The sequence below is a fragment of the Acomys minous genome (assembly GCF_964271855.1).
Source record: "Acomys minous genome assembly, chromosome: 4".
Taxonomy (NCBI): domain Eukaryota; kingdom Metazoa; phylum Chordata; class Mammalia; order Rodentia; family Muridae; genus Acomys; species Acomys minous.
The window spans coordinates 73,224,872-73,237,906 of NC_140486.1; the positions used below are offsets into that span (position 1 = coordinate 73,224,872).

General features: G+C 42.6%; 1 protein-coding gene and 1 long non-coding RNA gene across 2 annotated transcripts; one reads left to right on the forward strand and one right to left on the reverse strand.

The window, feature by feature from the left end:
• Positions 1-753: 753 nt before the first annotated feature.
• On the reverse strand, positions 754-3,857 carry LOC311596034. The gene is made up of 2 exons (XR_014778674.1): positions 3,723-3,857; positions 754-1,333 (listed from the first exon to the last, which is right to left on the reverse strand). It is a non-coding gene; the product is annotated as an uncharacterized lncRNA (long non-coding RNA).
• A 308-nt stretch (positions 3,858-4,165) lies between these two features.
• USP14 (ubiquitin specific peptidase 14) lies at positions 4,166-10,778 on the forward strand. Its single transcript, XM_084778871.1, has 3 exons — positions 4,166-4,376; positions 8,566-8,711; positions 10,692-10,778. The coding sequence occupies exons 1-3, from the start codon at positions 4,361-4,363 to the stop codon at positions 10,752-10,754; spliced, it is 225 nt and encodes a 74-aa protein (XP_084634997.1). The 5' UTR covers positions 4,166-4,360; the 3' UTR covers positions 10,755-10,778.
• The last annotated feature ends 2,257 nt before the right edge of the window (positions 10,779-13,035 follow it).

Genomic DNA, 13,035 nt, shown 5'->3' on the forward strand with positions numbered 1-13,035 from the left:
TCCATATGCATGTTTACATATTTTAATAGTCTATTTTCCAAGACAGGGTCTCACTATAGCCCAGGTTAGCCTACAACTCACAAGCCTCTTGCTTCTCTTCCTTCCATCATTTCTTTCTTTTCTTTGAGGAAGGGTTTCTCTGTATAGCCTTGGCTGTCCTGGACTCTCTCTCGGTAGACCAGGATGGGCTCAGACTCACAGAGATCCGCCTGCCTCTGACTCCTAAGTGCTGGGATTAAAGGCGAGCGCCACCTCTGCCCGGCTTGTTTCTTTTTCATGAATTCTAAGACTGTAATTGTAAACCACCATTCCTGGCCATATATTCTAACACTGTTTACTTTGGTTTGTTTTATTTTATTTTGAGACAGTCTCACTATGTAGCCCTAGAATTTACTAAAAGGATCAGGCTGGCCTCATATTCTCAGAGATTCACCTGCCTGTGATGGGAGAAAAGGCATGTGCCTGGTATTTCCTTATTTTCTGATGGACTGTGAGTTCCTGGAATGTAGGGGTTCATGAGTATATAATTAAAAATAATTGTGAAATTACTACATTTTATTGCCTTAGGGTTTTGCTTTTTTCCTGTAGTTATCTAGAGCTTTGATGCCCCAAATATCTTCAATATACTTCAATTTCTTTCTTCTCTGAATTCCATTACCAATGTTTTTTTGTTTGTTTGTTTTGTTTTTTATTTAAAAAATTTTTTTTTTTAAATTTAAGGCCTTTATTAACAGGTGCTTGCAGTTTGTTGACTTTTTTAAAAATCACATTGTAAACATTTATTACAAATTAAAAAGGAAGTTCTTAAAAATCTCAACTTGACCAGATATGAAACAATTTAAAAACCATTAAAGGTGTATTGAGAAAAACCAGGCCTTTTTATTTCCTTAAAAAACATGTTTGTCATTACCAAAAAGAGACCTCGTTAGGTAAAAATAATAAAAACCCCATGCTGCATAGACAATGCAGATAGCTCTAGTGTATCTGGTCAACGGGCAAAAAGCAAGCACTTCAGGTCTTCAGCTCCAATCTTTGTTCATTTCTTTTTGCTGGAATTTCATATTCATTTCTTCTTGTTGGATGACCAAACCGGATGATGGTAAGCCAGCATTTACTCGGCCCTGCCCTGCTCAGCCCTGGGAGTGAATTCTCAGTTGATGGATCAGCTGCTTTTGTCTCTTTGCCATCTTGTGGTTTAGGGTTCTCTGGGCATCTGTGTCTGTAATTGAAGTTGTGGCCATACCGACGCTGAGGTGGCTGCTGCCCTTCGGTCTCAGCTCTGTGATTTTCCTTGTCCTCTTCATTGCTGTCCTCTCTAGTCATCTAGCTGGCCCTACAGATATAAATATCAAAGGACCCCAGAACATGATACAATCCTGAAAGCTCCAATCAAACTAGCCACCAAAAATCGGTGAAGAGGGAAGAATGAAGGGGAAATATAAAATACAACATATATATATATATTATCTGTACATAAGTAGGATACTACACATCATTAACTGCTGATGGTAAATATTAAAAGAATAATTAAAGGCTAATAGGGATAATTGTTGCAAAGAGAAGTTGTTTATTTTTCTTTTTCTTTTTTTCTTTTTTTTATTTTTGAGACAGGGTTTCTCTGTGTAGTCCTGGCTGCTGGTCTCATTTTGTAGACCAGGCTGGCCTCAAAGTCACAGTGATCCACCTACCTCTGCCTCCTAAGTGCTGGGATTAAAGACATGCACCACCACTCTTGGCTCTTTTGTTGTTGTTGTTTTTCAAGACAGAGTTTCTCTGTGTGGCCTTGGCTGTCCTGTAACTCACTCTATAGACCAGGCTGGTCTTGAACTCACAGAGATCTGCCTGCCTCTGCCTCCTGAGTGCTGGGATTAAAGGCATGCGCCACCACTGCCTGGCAAAAGCAATTGTTTAAAAAGGCAGAGAAGAGTCTGGAGAGTTGGTTCAGCAGTTAAGACCATTGGCTGCTTTTCCATAGAATGTGAATTCAAGTCCTAGCACCCACATGGCAACTTACAACCATGCTAATTCTGTTTCCAGGGAATCCAATGCCCTCGTCTGATCTCTCTGGGCACCAGATACACATGTGGTAGACAGATGTACATGAAGGCAAAAACACCCATACACATAGCAAATTTTGAAAAAATAAAAAAGCATTGGAGACTATTACAGAAAATCATAACCAATCAAAAACCAGAGCTGTGGAGTCCAGTCCCAATGGATACATCTACAAGACAATCGAGCACCTTAGGTTCGGGGAACATTTTGGAAAAGTGGGTAAAAGATGCTATGAGTGGAAGTTTACTATGAGATAGCATCTCCTAGGAATGTCAGATACTATACCCATAACGTCTTAGCAACATTACTGCCCAAACAAGAATGAGACCAATAGACATGCCAAAGTAGATGGGTGAAACCCCACAAGGCCTCAACACTACACAGAGAACTACAGGCAACTGAGCAATGGGAGTGGGAGAATTGCTCTTCTTCAGGGAAAAGCCCACCAATTGGTTATCCAAGACCAAATAGTAATCCTTAAAACATACATACAAGTAACATCATACAGACTAAACATGTTATATTTAGAAATACATATATGCATGTAACAACAGTCATTGAAAAAAGAGGTCATGAATTTGAAAGAGAGCAAGGAGGGGTATATGGACATATAATATAAATGTAATTATATCATAATCTCAAAAAAAGAAAAACTTTAACACACAAAATAAATAAATTGGCAGAGAAATATTTCCAGCTTGTAAGGCTTAAAACATACATCAAGGAGGTAAGTAGAGCGATTGGGATGTGGGGACATTTCGAGGTAGGCGTGAAGAGCAAGAACTGGAAGATGAAATAGCCTAGCAACCTATCCTTGTAAGCCACGTAAAGGCAGAAGGAGAGGACTGGCTCTACAATGCTGTACTTTGACTCATTCCCACATGTATAGTGTGGCATGCACACACACACACACACACACACACACACACACACACACTGCTAACAACAACAACAACAACAACCTAACTCATCTATGTGTCTTGCAGTCACTAAGTCAATGGCAGAGTTTCAGCAGCTATGGGAAACTACTAGGTGGCTTTTCCATTTGGGGACGCCCATCTCCTGTGCCTCAATGCATATGGAGGGAGGTGGAGCCAGACAGTTCTTTCTTCATCCTGGGCATTGCTGGATTCTGTTGCTTCCAGCAAAAGGCTCCATTTAGAAATGGAGTTAATGCATGTTAATTCTTTTGAGTTATTCTAGGTCCTACTAAGACAGGATCTGTGTTTGAGTCATTTTGTATCCTATATTGAGTGCTTTAGATTCACACATACTCATGGGAAGAGGAGAGAATAGCTATGGATGTAATACTACTTGATAGGAAAAGAGTAATTGTAAGAGGAGGCCTCTTAGCTGGGTGCGGTGGTGCACGCCTGTAATCTCAGCTCTCAGGGAGGCAGAGGTAGGCAGATCTCTGTGAGTTCAAGGCCAGCCTTGGTGTACAAAACAGTCCAGGACAGCCAAGGCTACACAGAGAAACCCTGTCTCAAAACAAAACAAAACAAAACCATCTGTGGGTGTCAGATGGTTGCTCCTCAGTGCGGATGAGCGCAGGTCCACCAGGTCCCAGGCCCGGGCTCCTCCTAGGCCTCGAGCCCCCTCCAGGCTCCTCCTCCTTTCGCCCTATGCCCGCCTGCTTTCCTCTACTCACCCCGGGTTTTGCCTACCCGTGTAAGGCCTTCTCCTTTGTTTCCCTACTGCAGGCCCCGCAGCTACTCCTCCATCCGCCCGCCCTTCCCTTTCCTCGGGCCCAGGCCCTGCCCGACTCCTAGGACTCTCTTCCTTCCTCAGCTTCAGGCCGGGGATCCTCGCTCCGAGTGCCGGGACCTCCCACCATGCCCAGGTCCCATCCCTACAGCCTTCACCACCCCCTGCCCAGGCCCCGCCCACTCCCAGGCCCCGCCCCCACAGCCTCCACCACTCCCTGCCCATGCCCCGCCCCCACAGCCTCCACCACCCCCTGCCCAGGCCCTGCCCCTGCCCAGGCCACGCCCCCACAGTGCCCACCGCCCCTGCCCAGGCCACGCCCCCACAGTGCCCACCGTCCCTGCCCAGGCCCCGCCCCCACAGGCCCCGCCCCTGCCCTGTGCGGACCCCCCTCCTCCCCCCCTCGCAGTGGCTCCCTGGGCGAACAGCGTGCTGCTGCGTCATCGCCAGTGGCCGGTTTGAATGAGGCTTGTCGCACCGGAGCTACCGCCACCACCACCGCGCTTCCTTCCCGGCCGGCTCCACCAGCTGCTTCATCTTCCTCTGCCGCCCTTGTCAGACCCAGCCTCCCGGGCCGTTCGCTCCTTCCTGCCTCGCCATGCCACTCTACTCTGGTGAGCTCCATTTTCCCCCGTGCCGCCCTCGCAGCCGACGCTAGGCCTCCGCCTAGGCCCAGCCTGCAGCGGCGCGCGCAGGACACAGCCGCCGAGGGCCACAGGGGGAAGTGCGGAGTAGCCGCCACGCGAGTCAGAGCCCAGCTACGCGTGGGAGCTGGTCTGCTGTGTCTCCGAGAGGGTGGGGTGGGAGCAGCCGTGGAGACGGGGGAAAGATCAAGAGTCGAGTCGTGACTCTGCAGAATAGTTTGTCCCTGCCCTGGTGTGCTGGGTAGGTGAAGGTGTGTCCTGGGGCTCGGGAGACCAGGCTGCTGGAGTGTGATTGCTTTGAGTTCCTGGCCAAAGAAGGAAGTTGGAGGTGGAAGGTGTCGGGTAGAAGGCTTGCTCACCTTCCTTCTGCTTGGGATTGCTCTCAGTAGCTCCCTTCGCTTACCCTTTTGGTTCTGCCTCCTCCTTTGTACCTGTCTGAAGCCGACTGCAATTCAGCCTTTTTTGATGCTTCGTTTTAGTTTCAGCATACATTGTTTTGGACTTGGAAGATGAAACAGTGTTAGCGTCAAAGGGCAGATGAACACAAATACTGGCGAATGGCATTTCTTTCACTTTGACATTTGGCAGGAATCGTTTGTTGATGGCATTCTGAGGTACTGACTGAGGGTCGCATTTTCCTTAGTTAATGAACTTGACTGTCTTCTTGGTCAAAATGGCTTCTGAAATGAGTATGGCGACTGTAGTTGGCTATGGATATGTGATTTATTGATTATCTCTGAGTCTTCACTTTTGGCATACATTAATTCCTTTATAAGACATTTGATTGCTTTTAAAGAATGATGTGAACCAAGAATAATAATTGATTTTAGGGTGGATTCTTTTATTCATTTATTTATTTGGAGACAGGCTCTGATGTGTAGGCTTAACTGGCTTGTAGCTCAAGGGATTGCCAGTCTCTGCCTCTCTCTCTCTCTCTTTTTTTTTTTTTTGGTTTTTTCGAGACAGGGTTTCTCTGTGTAGCCTTGGCCATCCTGGACTCACTTTGTAGACCAGGCTGGCCTCGAACTCACAGCGATCCGCCTGCCTCTGCCTCCCGAGTGCTGAGATTAAAGGTGTGCGCCACCACACCCGGCCTTCTGCCTCTCAACTACTGGGAATATAAGATACACACCACCATGCCTGGCCACTTCCTTATCTCTAATGCTAATTTATTTAGCCCTATGTTATCTTTAGCTTGTACTATTTTTGTTGTTGTTGTTTGTTTTTGTTTTTCGAGACAGGGTTTCTCTGTGTAGCCTTGGATGTCTTGGACTTTGCTTTGTAGACCAGGCTGGCCTCGAAATCGCAGCGATCCGCCTGCCTCTGCCTCCGGATTGCTGGGATTAAAGGCGTGCGCCACCATAACCCGCCTAGCTTGTACTATTATATATTACTTTAAAACTTTTTAAAAATATATTTTATTGATTTATTCATATTATATCTCAATTGTTATCCCATCCCTTGTATCCTCTCATTCCTCCTTCCCTCCCATTTCCCCTTACTCCCCTCCCCGATGACTGTGACTGAGGGGGACCTCTTCCCCCCTGTACATGCTCATAGGGTATCAAGTCTCTTTTTGGTAGCATGCTGTCCTTCCTCTGAGTGCTACCAGGCCTCCCTATCCAGGGGACATGGTCAAATATGGGGCACCAGAGTTCGTGTGAAAGTCAGTCCCCACTCTCCACTCAGCTGTGGAGAATGTCCTGTCCATTGGCTAGATCTGGGTAGGGGTTGGAAGTTTACTGCACGTATTGTCATTGGCTGGTGCCATAGTTTGAGCAGGACCCCTGGGCCCAGATCCGCCCATCATAATGTTCTTGTAGGTTTCTAGGACCCTCTGGATCCTTCTATTTCCCCATTCTCCCATGCTTCTCCCACCTAGAGTCCCAAGGCTGAAAACTTATAGGCTGTGCATAGTGGCCTGTGCCTTTGATTGCAGCACTTTGGAGGTAGAGGCGGGTGGATCTCTGATTTTGAGGCCAGCCTGGTTGGAACCAACACAGGGAAACCCTGTCTTGAGAAACCAAACAAGAACAAAACACCTCCCCAACCCCAAACTGAACAAAAATAACTTGTTCTTGTAGTATTGAGGATCAAATCCAGACCTTGTACATGCTAAGTAGAAACTGCCTTTTCTTTTGTCTCTTTATAATTACAGTTTGTGCCACATTGGAATCTATTTTCCTGCTACTGCTATAGTTGTCCAATAATTAGACAGACAGCAGCCTTTATTTAAATCTTACAGAGATTACACATTGCCTATACAATAAAAGGCTGTATGTATGTTTTAGCATGCCATATGCTACCTTTCTGACTTGGTGCTTATACTAAGGGATTACTGGTATCTCAGAACTCATGCTAAATGCTTTTCCTGACTGTTTTAGGAATACTTCTATTCTCTGGCTAGTACCTTTGTTTTGAGATTCAACTCAAAGTTGGCGGTGATAGTTCAAAGGTTAATACTTCCTCCAAGAAATCTTTCCTGGTTGGGTTATGATGGCTCTTATCTTTCATCTTAACATTTGAAGCACTGAGAAGGATCACAAATTTTGGTACAGTGTAGGGTACAGAGAGAGGCAAACTGAACAAAATAGAATTACTTCCTTACTGAAGATCTTTGCTGCTCTGCTGTATGTGGTGGTGTATGTTTTTCATCTCAAGACTTGGGTGGCAGAGTCTTCCTGTTAGTTCAAGGCCAACTTGATCTGCGTGATGAGTTATAGACAGGGCTGCATTGTGAGACCATGTCTTAAAAAAATAAATAAATAAAAGACTGTTGCTCTTTGAGGCATTAGTTTTTGTGATAGACATCATTATAGCAACCATATCCTCTCTTCTTTATTAGTTAGACGGTATTAGATTCTCTCTGAAGATAACTTGCTTGCTATTAAATCTGGTATTTATTGTGTATGAGTGGTGTATGCATGCAGAATGGGTTTGATACACAGAGGAATTGGCTGCTTCTTGTACCGTGTGTGATTGAACCCACGTTGCCAGGCTTAGCCACCAGAGCCCAAGCACCAAGTTTTTATCCAGTGAACCCTCTCATAGGCCCAAGAATCATTACTTTTTTTTTTCCTTTTTAATTGAGACAAGGTCTCATGTACATCTTCCTGGCCTGGAACTCAGGGATTCGCCTCCCTCTGCTTCTTGAGTGCTAGGATTAAAGATGTGTAACCATATACCCAGCCTGAATCATCTAATTCCTTAACCCGTTCTCAATGCTCTTTTATTACTTCAAGATTTATGTTTCATAAGCTCTCTTATCTTTCTCTCTCTGTTCTAACAGTATATGTTGCTTTAAACTGGTGCTTCTCAACCTGTGAGCCACAGCCCTTTGTTGGGGTTGAATGACCTTTTCATAGGGGTCACCTCAGACCTTCAGAAAACACAGATATTTACATTACGATTCATAACAGGAGCAAAATCACAGTTATGAAGTAGCAATGAAGATAGTTTTATAGTTGGGGAGGTCACCACACACGAGGAACTGTATTAAAGGGTCACAGACAGCCTTAGGAACGTGGAGAGCCACTGTTTTACAGTTAAGCACATGGTGAAGGCCAGGAACTTTATTCTGGCAAATAATTCAGTGTGACTAGAGGTTCACCTTAGTTTACAGAGACTGTTGGATTATAGTTTAGGATACTTGGTTATTTATTAACCAATTTTGTGACATGAATGTATCAGTTAACTTCTCAAGTCAGTCAGTCTCCCCCCCCCCCCTTGCTTCCTCCCTTTTCCTTTCCCTCTCTTCCCCCATCCTTTATCATGCAGTGCTGGGAATCTAACTCCTGTCATCTGTATGCTAGACAGATGCTATGCCACTAAGCTGTAGTCTCAACATGCTTGCATTTATATAATAATGAGCTGAATTAGATCCAGTAAAATTTTGTTTTGTATCCACTGCATGTATATTACTCGTTTTGGGAATAAAACAACAAAGGACATATTTTGACTTCACTTTTTTTGGGTGGAAGGGGATGGGATTGAGACAAGGTCTGTCTGTGTCATCTTGGCTGGCCCGGAACTCACAAAGAAAGCTTGCCTCTGCCTCCCAGGTGGCAGGGCCTGGCATATTACCTAATGGTTTTCTAAACTTGAGGTTTATAAATTTAAAAAGTATGTAAGTGAAAAATAATTATGCTTTTGTTTACAGTTACAGTAAAATGGGGAAAGGAGAAATTTGAAGGTGTAGAGTTGAATACTGATGAGCCTCCAATGGTGTTCAAGGCCCAGCTTTTTGCATTGACTGGAGTCCAGCCAGCCAGACAAAAAGTTATGGTGAAAGGAGGAACCCTGAAGGTAAAACTGATCTAAAATTTCATTAATACTGTTTAATACAATTGATGCTAGAAACTATGGTTATTGACAGTGTAGCTTTTTTTGGAGACATGACTGGTCTTAATCTCCCTTGGTAGATCAGGCCGGCCTTTAGCTCTCATATCTGCCTGCCTCTGCCTTTGGTGTAAACTGCTCTAGTGATGTTGTGTATGAGAGGAGCATCATGCCTGTTTCAAAGTACAGTATTACAGAGTATCATTTGAAACTTTATTCAGTAGATACATCCAGTGGTCAGGACAATAGTATATTAAAATTATCTGAATGTTTGAATTTTTTTTATATGAAGATTTTATTTTTGTTTGGACTAATATAAAATGGACTTAGATATCTTTAGTAATTTCACGTACAGGGATAGAAAATTTTATCTATTAAAAATATACAACCAGGGGTTGGAGAGACGGCTCAGTAGTTAGGAACACTTGCAGAGGACTGAGGTTGGATTTCTAGCACCCACCTGGGGTCCCACAACTCTATAATTTGAGTTCTAATGGATCTGATACCCTTTTCTGGTCTTCTAGGACACGCAAAACACCATACATATAGAGTAATAAAAATGCAACAGTAGGGATAATTTTTTTTGTTTGTTTGTTTTTGGTTTTTTTTTTTGAGACAGGGTTTCTCTGGGTAGCCTTGGCTGTCCTAGAATCGCTTTGTAAACCAGGCTGGCCTCGAACTCACAGTGATCCACCTGCCTCTGCTGGGATTAAAGACATGCGCCACCATGCCTGGCTTGTTTGTTTGTTTTGCTTTAAATATCACAGAATATATTTTGGTAATGTGTATTTGAATGTTGAAATTGAGTTTAACTTTTTCATCAAAGGCCTGCTTCTCAAGTAATGGGACACTTTTATACTTTTTTTTTTCTCACAGTCTACATTTTAAAGAATAATCCTTTTCTCTTACAGTAGTTGCTGTCAGAGGCTGGAGATATGGCTCAGTGGCTGTTTATCCAGAGGATGTGGGTTCAGTTCACGGTACCCACATGGCAGCTTATATCTGTTGTAACTCCAGGGGATCTGACACCCTCACACAGACATATATGCAGACAGAAACACCAATGCACATAAAATGAGAAAAAAAAAAGAGTAATTGCTGTCTAACTCCTATCTAGATATGGAAGGAAAAATAATGTTTATTTAAAAGGAGAGAAAGCCTATTTTTCTTTCTCGAGTGATCACATAAACTCGAGATAAGAGCTCAAGCTTAGCAGGCCTTGATGAAGGGCTTCTTTTCTTGTTCTTTTCTCTTGTTGGTAATACACATAAAGATAGCTGAAAGTATTTTTATGAGGTTTGATGGGACAGTCTGAAGAACAGCAGTTAATTTAAGGATAAAGACTACCTGCCCTGTTTGTTGAGTGTAGATAGAGATGTTGATGAAAACTTCTTCACAAATTTTGTGAACCTTTGGCCTTCAGGGAGTTGGATACTAGTCTGTGCTGAGCTATGTCTTGATATATACTTTGGAATATAGCAGAAAATATTCATCAAACAAAACTGACTGAAAATAATGAACATTGATTGCATATACTTTTATACCCAGCTTTTATGATTTTTCATTAACTTTTCTTCTTCAGTTTTTTGAGACCAGATTTCTCTGTGTAGCCCTGGCTTTCCTGGACTTGCTTTGTAAACCAGGTTGGCCTCAAACTCACTGAGAGCTGCTTGCCTCTGCCTCCCTGGGTTCTGGGATCACAAGCATATGCTATGATGCCCAGCTTCATTACTTTTGTGTTGTATATTATTTGTATCTTAAAACTTAGGGAGCAGAGCATCAGAGAGGTTTAAGCTAAAAGGAACCAAAAAGCATGTGGTATACAAGTCAAGCAGGTCTGGATTGAGTTTCTAATTTTGGGGCAGGCATGTAAATTTTATTTTGATGTAGCTTCAAATTTAATAATGATGCAGGGTGGTTAAACATTTTTGTTTGTCTTTGAAATAGGATGATGACTGGGGAAACATCAAAATGAAAAATGTAAGTATTAAGACCACTCATTACAATTAAGTGACCCAATTATTTCATCAAAATAAATTCAAGTATCGTTTAAATTTTTATTTATTTATTTTTGAGACAGGGTCTCTCTGTGTAGCCTTGGCTGTCCTGGACCCACTTTGTAGACCAGGCTGGCCTTGAACTCACAGCGATCTACCTGCCTCTGCCTCCCTGAGTGTTGGGATTATAGGCGTGCGCTGCCACATTTGGGCCTAAGTGCCCCCTTTGAATGTGTATTTACAATTGTTTAGCACCATTTATTTACAGTTCTTGCTGCCACAACTGATTTGTTTTAGTCTTTCTTGAAAATCAACAACAGAGCCATCTTTGAGCTTTTGTCTCATTATCTAGTTGATTAAAGTTACATTAGCTTGTGTTCTTGATAATAAGAGCAAGTAAATATGAAGTAAGATACTGCGAGTTCTCTACATTAGTTTCTTTTAAAAAATATTTTATATTCAATTATAATTTTAGAAGAATGTACATTTAATACTAAATCTGTGAGTGTCATATGCTTCCTATTTGGTTTAGGTTTTTATTTTGTCAGAGCAGAGTTGTAATGTTTAAGTATAGAGACCTTGCCTGGCTTTTGTTAGATTCTAAGCATTTGATGTTCTTGTGTAGCTGAAACAGTATTTTTAAATTCTCTCTCAATGTTCCTGGCTAGCATGTAGAAATATAATTGTTTTTTAAATGTTTATTTTTATTTTGTGATCTTAATTCTCTTGATTGTGCCACTAATGTTTTTGGAGGGTGCATTGAGGATTTTACATACAGAGGAATAGTATCCTCAAATAATGAGTTTACTCTTTGCTGTTTAGTCATTGTGACTTTTATTGAGGTATAATTGATAAACAAATAATTCCTGGTTTTTTTTCCCTAAAATTTTACTAGAATTCTAGTATACTATTGAATAGAAAATTGTGAGGATGGACATTTTGTCTCAATTCACTAAGATTAAAATTATGAATGGCTGTTAAATGTTAAGTCTTTTTCTGTTTTGTTAAAATGATCATTTGCTTTCCCACCCCCCCCCCCACCCCCCAAATACTTTGTTCAATTTCATTGTTATCTATCACCCATCCTCTGTCCTTGGTACTGGGGATGGAATCTTGGGTCTAGTGCATGCTAGGCAAGCTCTTTATCACTGAGGTACACGCAGTGTACTCTCACTGATTCTCAAGGCCCTTTCTCCCCCATATTTCTGTAAGTTGCCCAGGCCAGCTCTGAAATCCTGGGTTCAGGCAGTCTAGCTTCAGCCTCAAAGTATGGGACGAAATGTGTGTGTGCTGGGTACAGATCACATGCCTTTAACTCCAGTCCTGCCTGTGAAGGAAGACTCTGTGCCAAAGCAAAAAAACGCACGTAGCCCCAAAGGGGTTCTTCTATGTGGGCTTTATTTATTGATGTTTGCCATATTGAGATATTAAAACTAAGATATTTAACAATATTATTCATTCACATAAAAATAATTACAAAGGGAATTGCAGTTGGCTCAGTGGATAAGGGTACTTAGCCAAGCCTGGTGACCTGAGGTCAATCCCTTGAACCCATATGGTAAAAGGAGAGAACTGACCTCTGCAAATTGTTTCTGACCATCACGTGTTGTGGACACACACACACTAATTAAAATCATAAATTAAAAAATTAAGAAAAGTACCTAGCCTAGTTTCTGACTCGGTGTTTACACAACTAATTATCTTAAGTACTAGATCACTTAGTGGAATATAAATTTCATTGCCTTCTCATTAGAATACAGAACATAGGTAGAGATTTATCTGTGATAATATTTGTGAGTTTATGACTCTCAAAAGAATCTCAGGGCCACTTGGGAGGCAGAGGCAGGTGGATCTCTGTGAGTTCAAGGCCAGCCTGGTCTACAGAGCAAGTCCAGGACAGCTAGGGCCACATAGAGCAACCCTGTCTCAAAAAAAAAAAAAAAAAAAAAAAAGAAAAAAGAAAAAAAGAAAGAAAAGACTCTCAGGGCCCAGGGGATGTTTACAGAAGCACCTAGAGTGCTGTGACTGTGTGAGAGGAAACGTTTATCTCCTTAATGTATTTCTGGGTTCCGTTTCTCCCACTCCCCCTCCCCAGTTTCTCTGTGTAGCCTTGGCTGTTCTGGACTCACTTTGTAGACCAGGCTGGCCTTGAGCTCACAGTGATCCCCCTGCCTCTGCCTCCCAAGTGCTGGGATTAAAGGTGTGTGCCACTGCACCCAGTCATAGACTTCATTTTCCCCTTGATTTATTGACTTACTTTGAGACAAGGCCTTTAGCTTTGTGTGCAGTGGAGG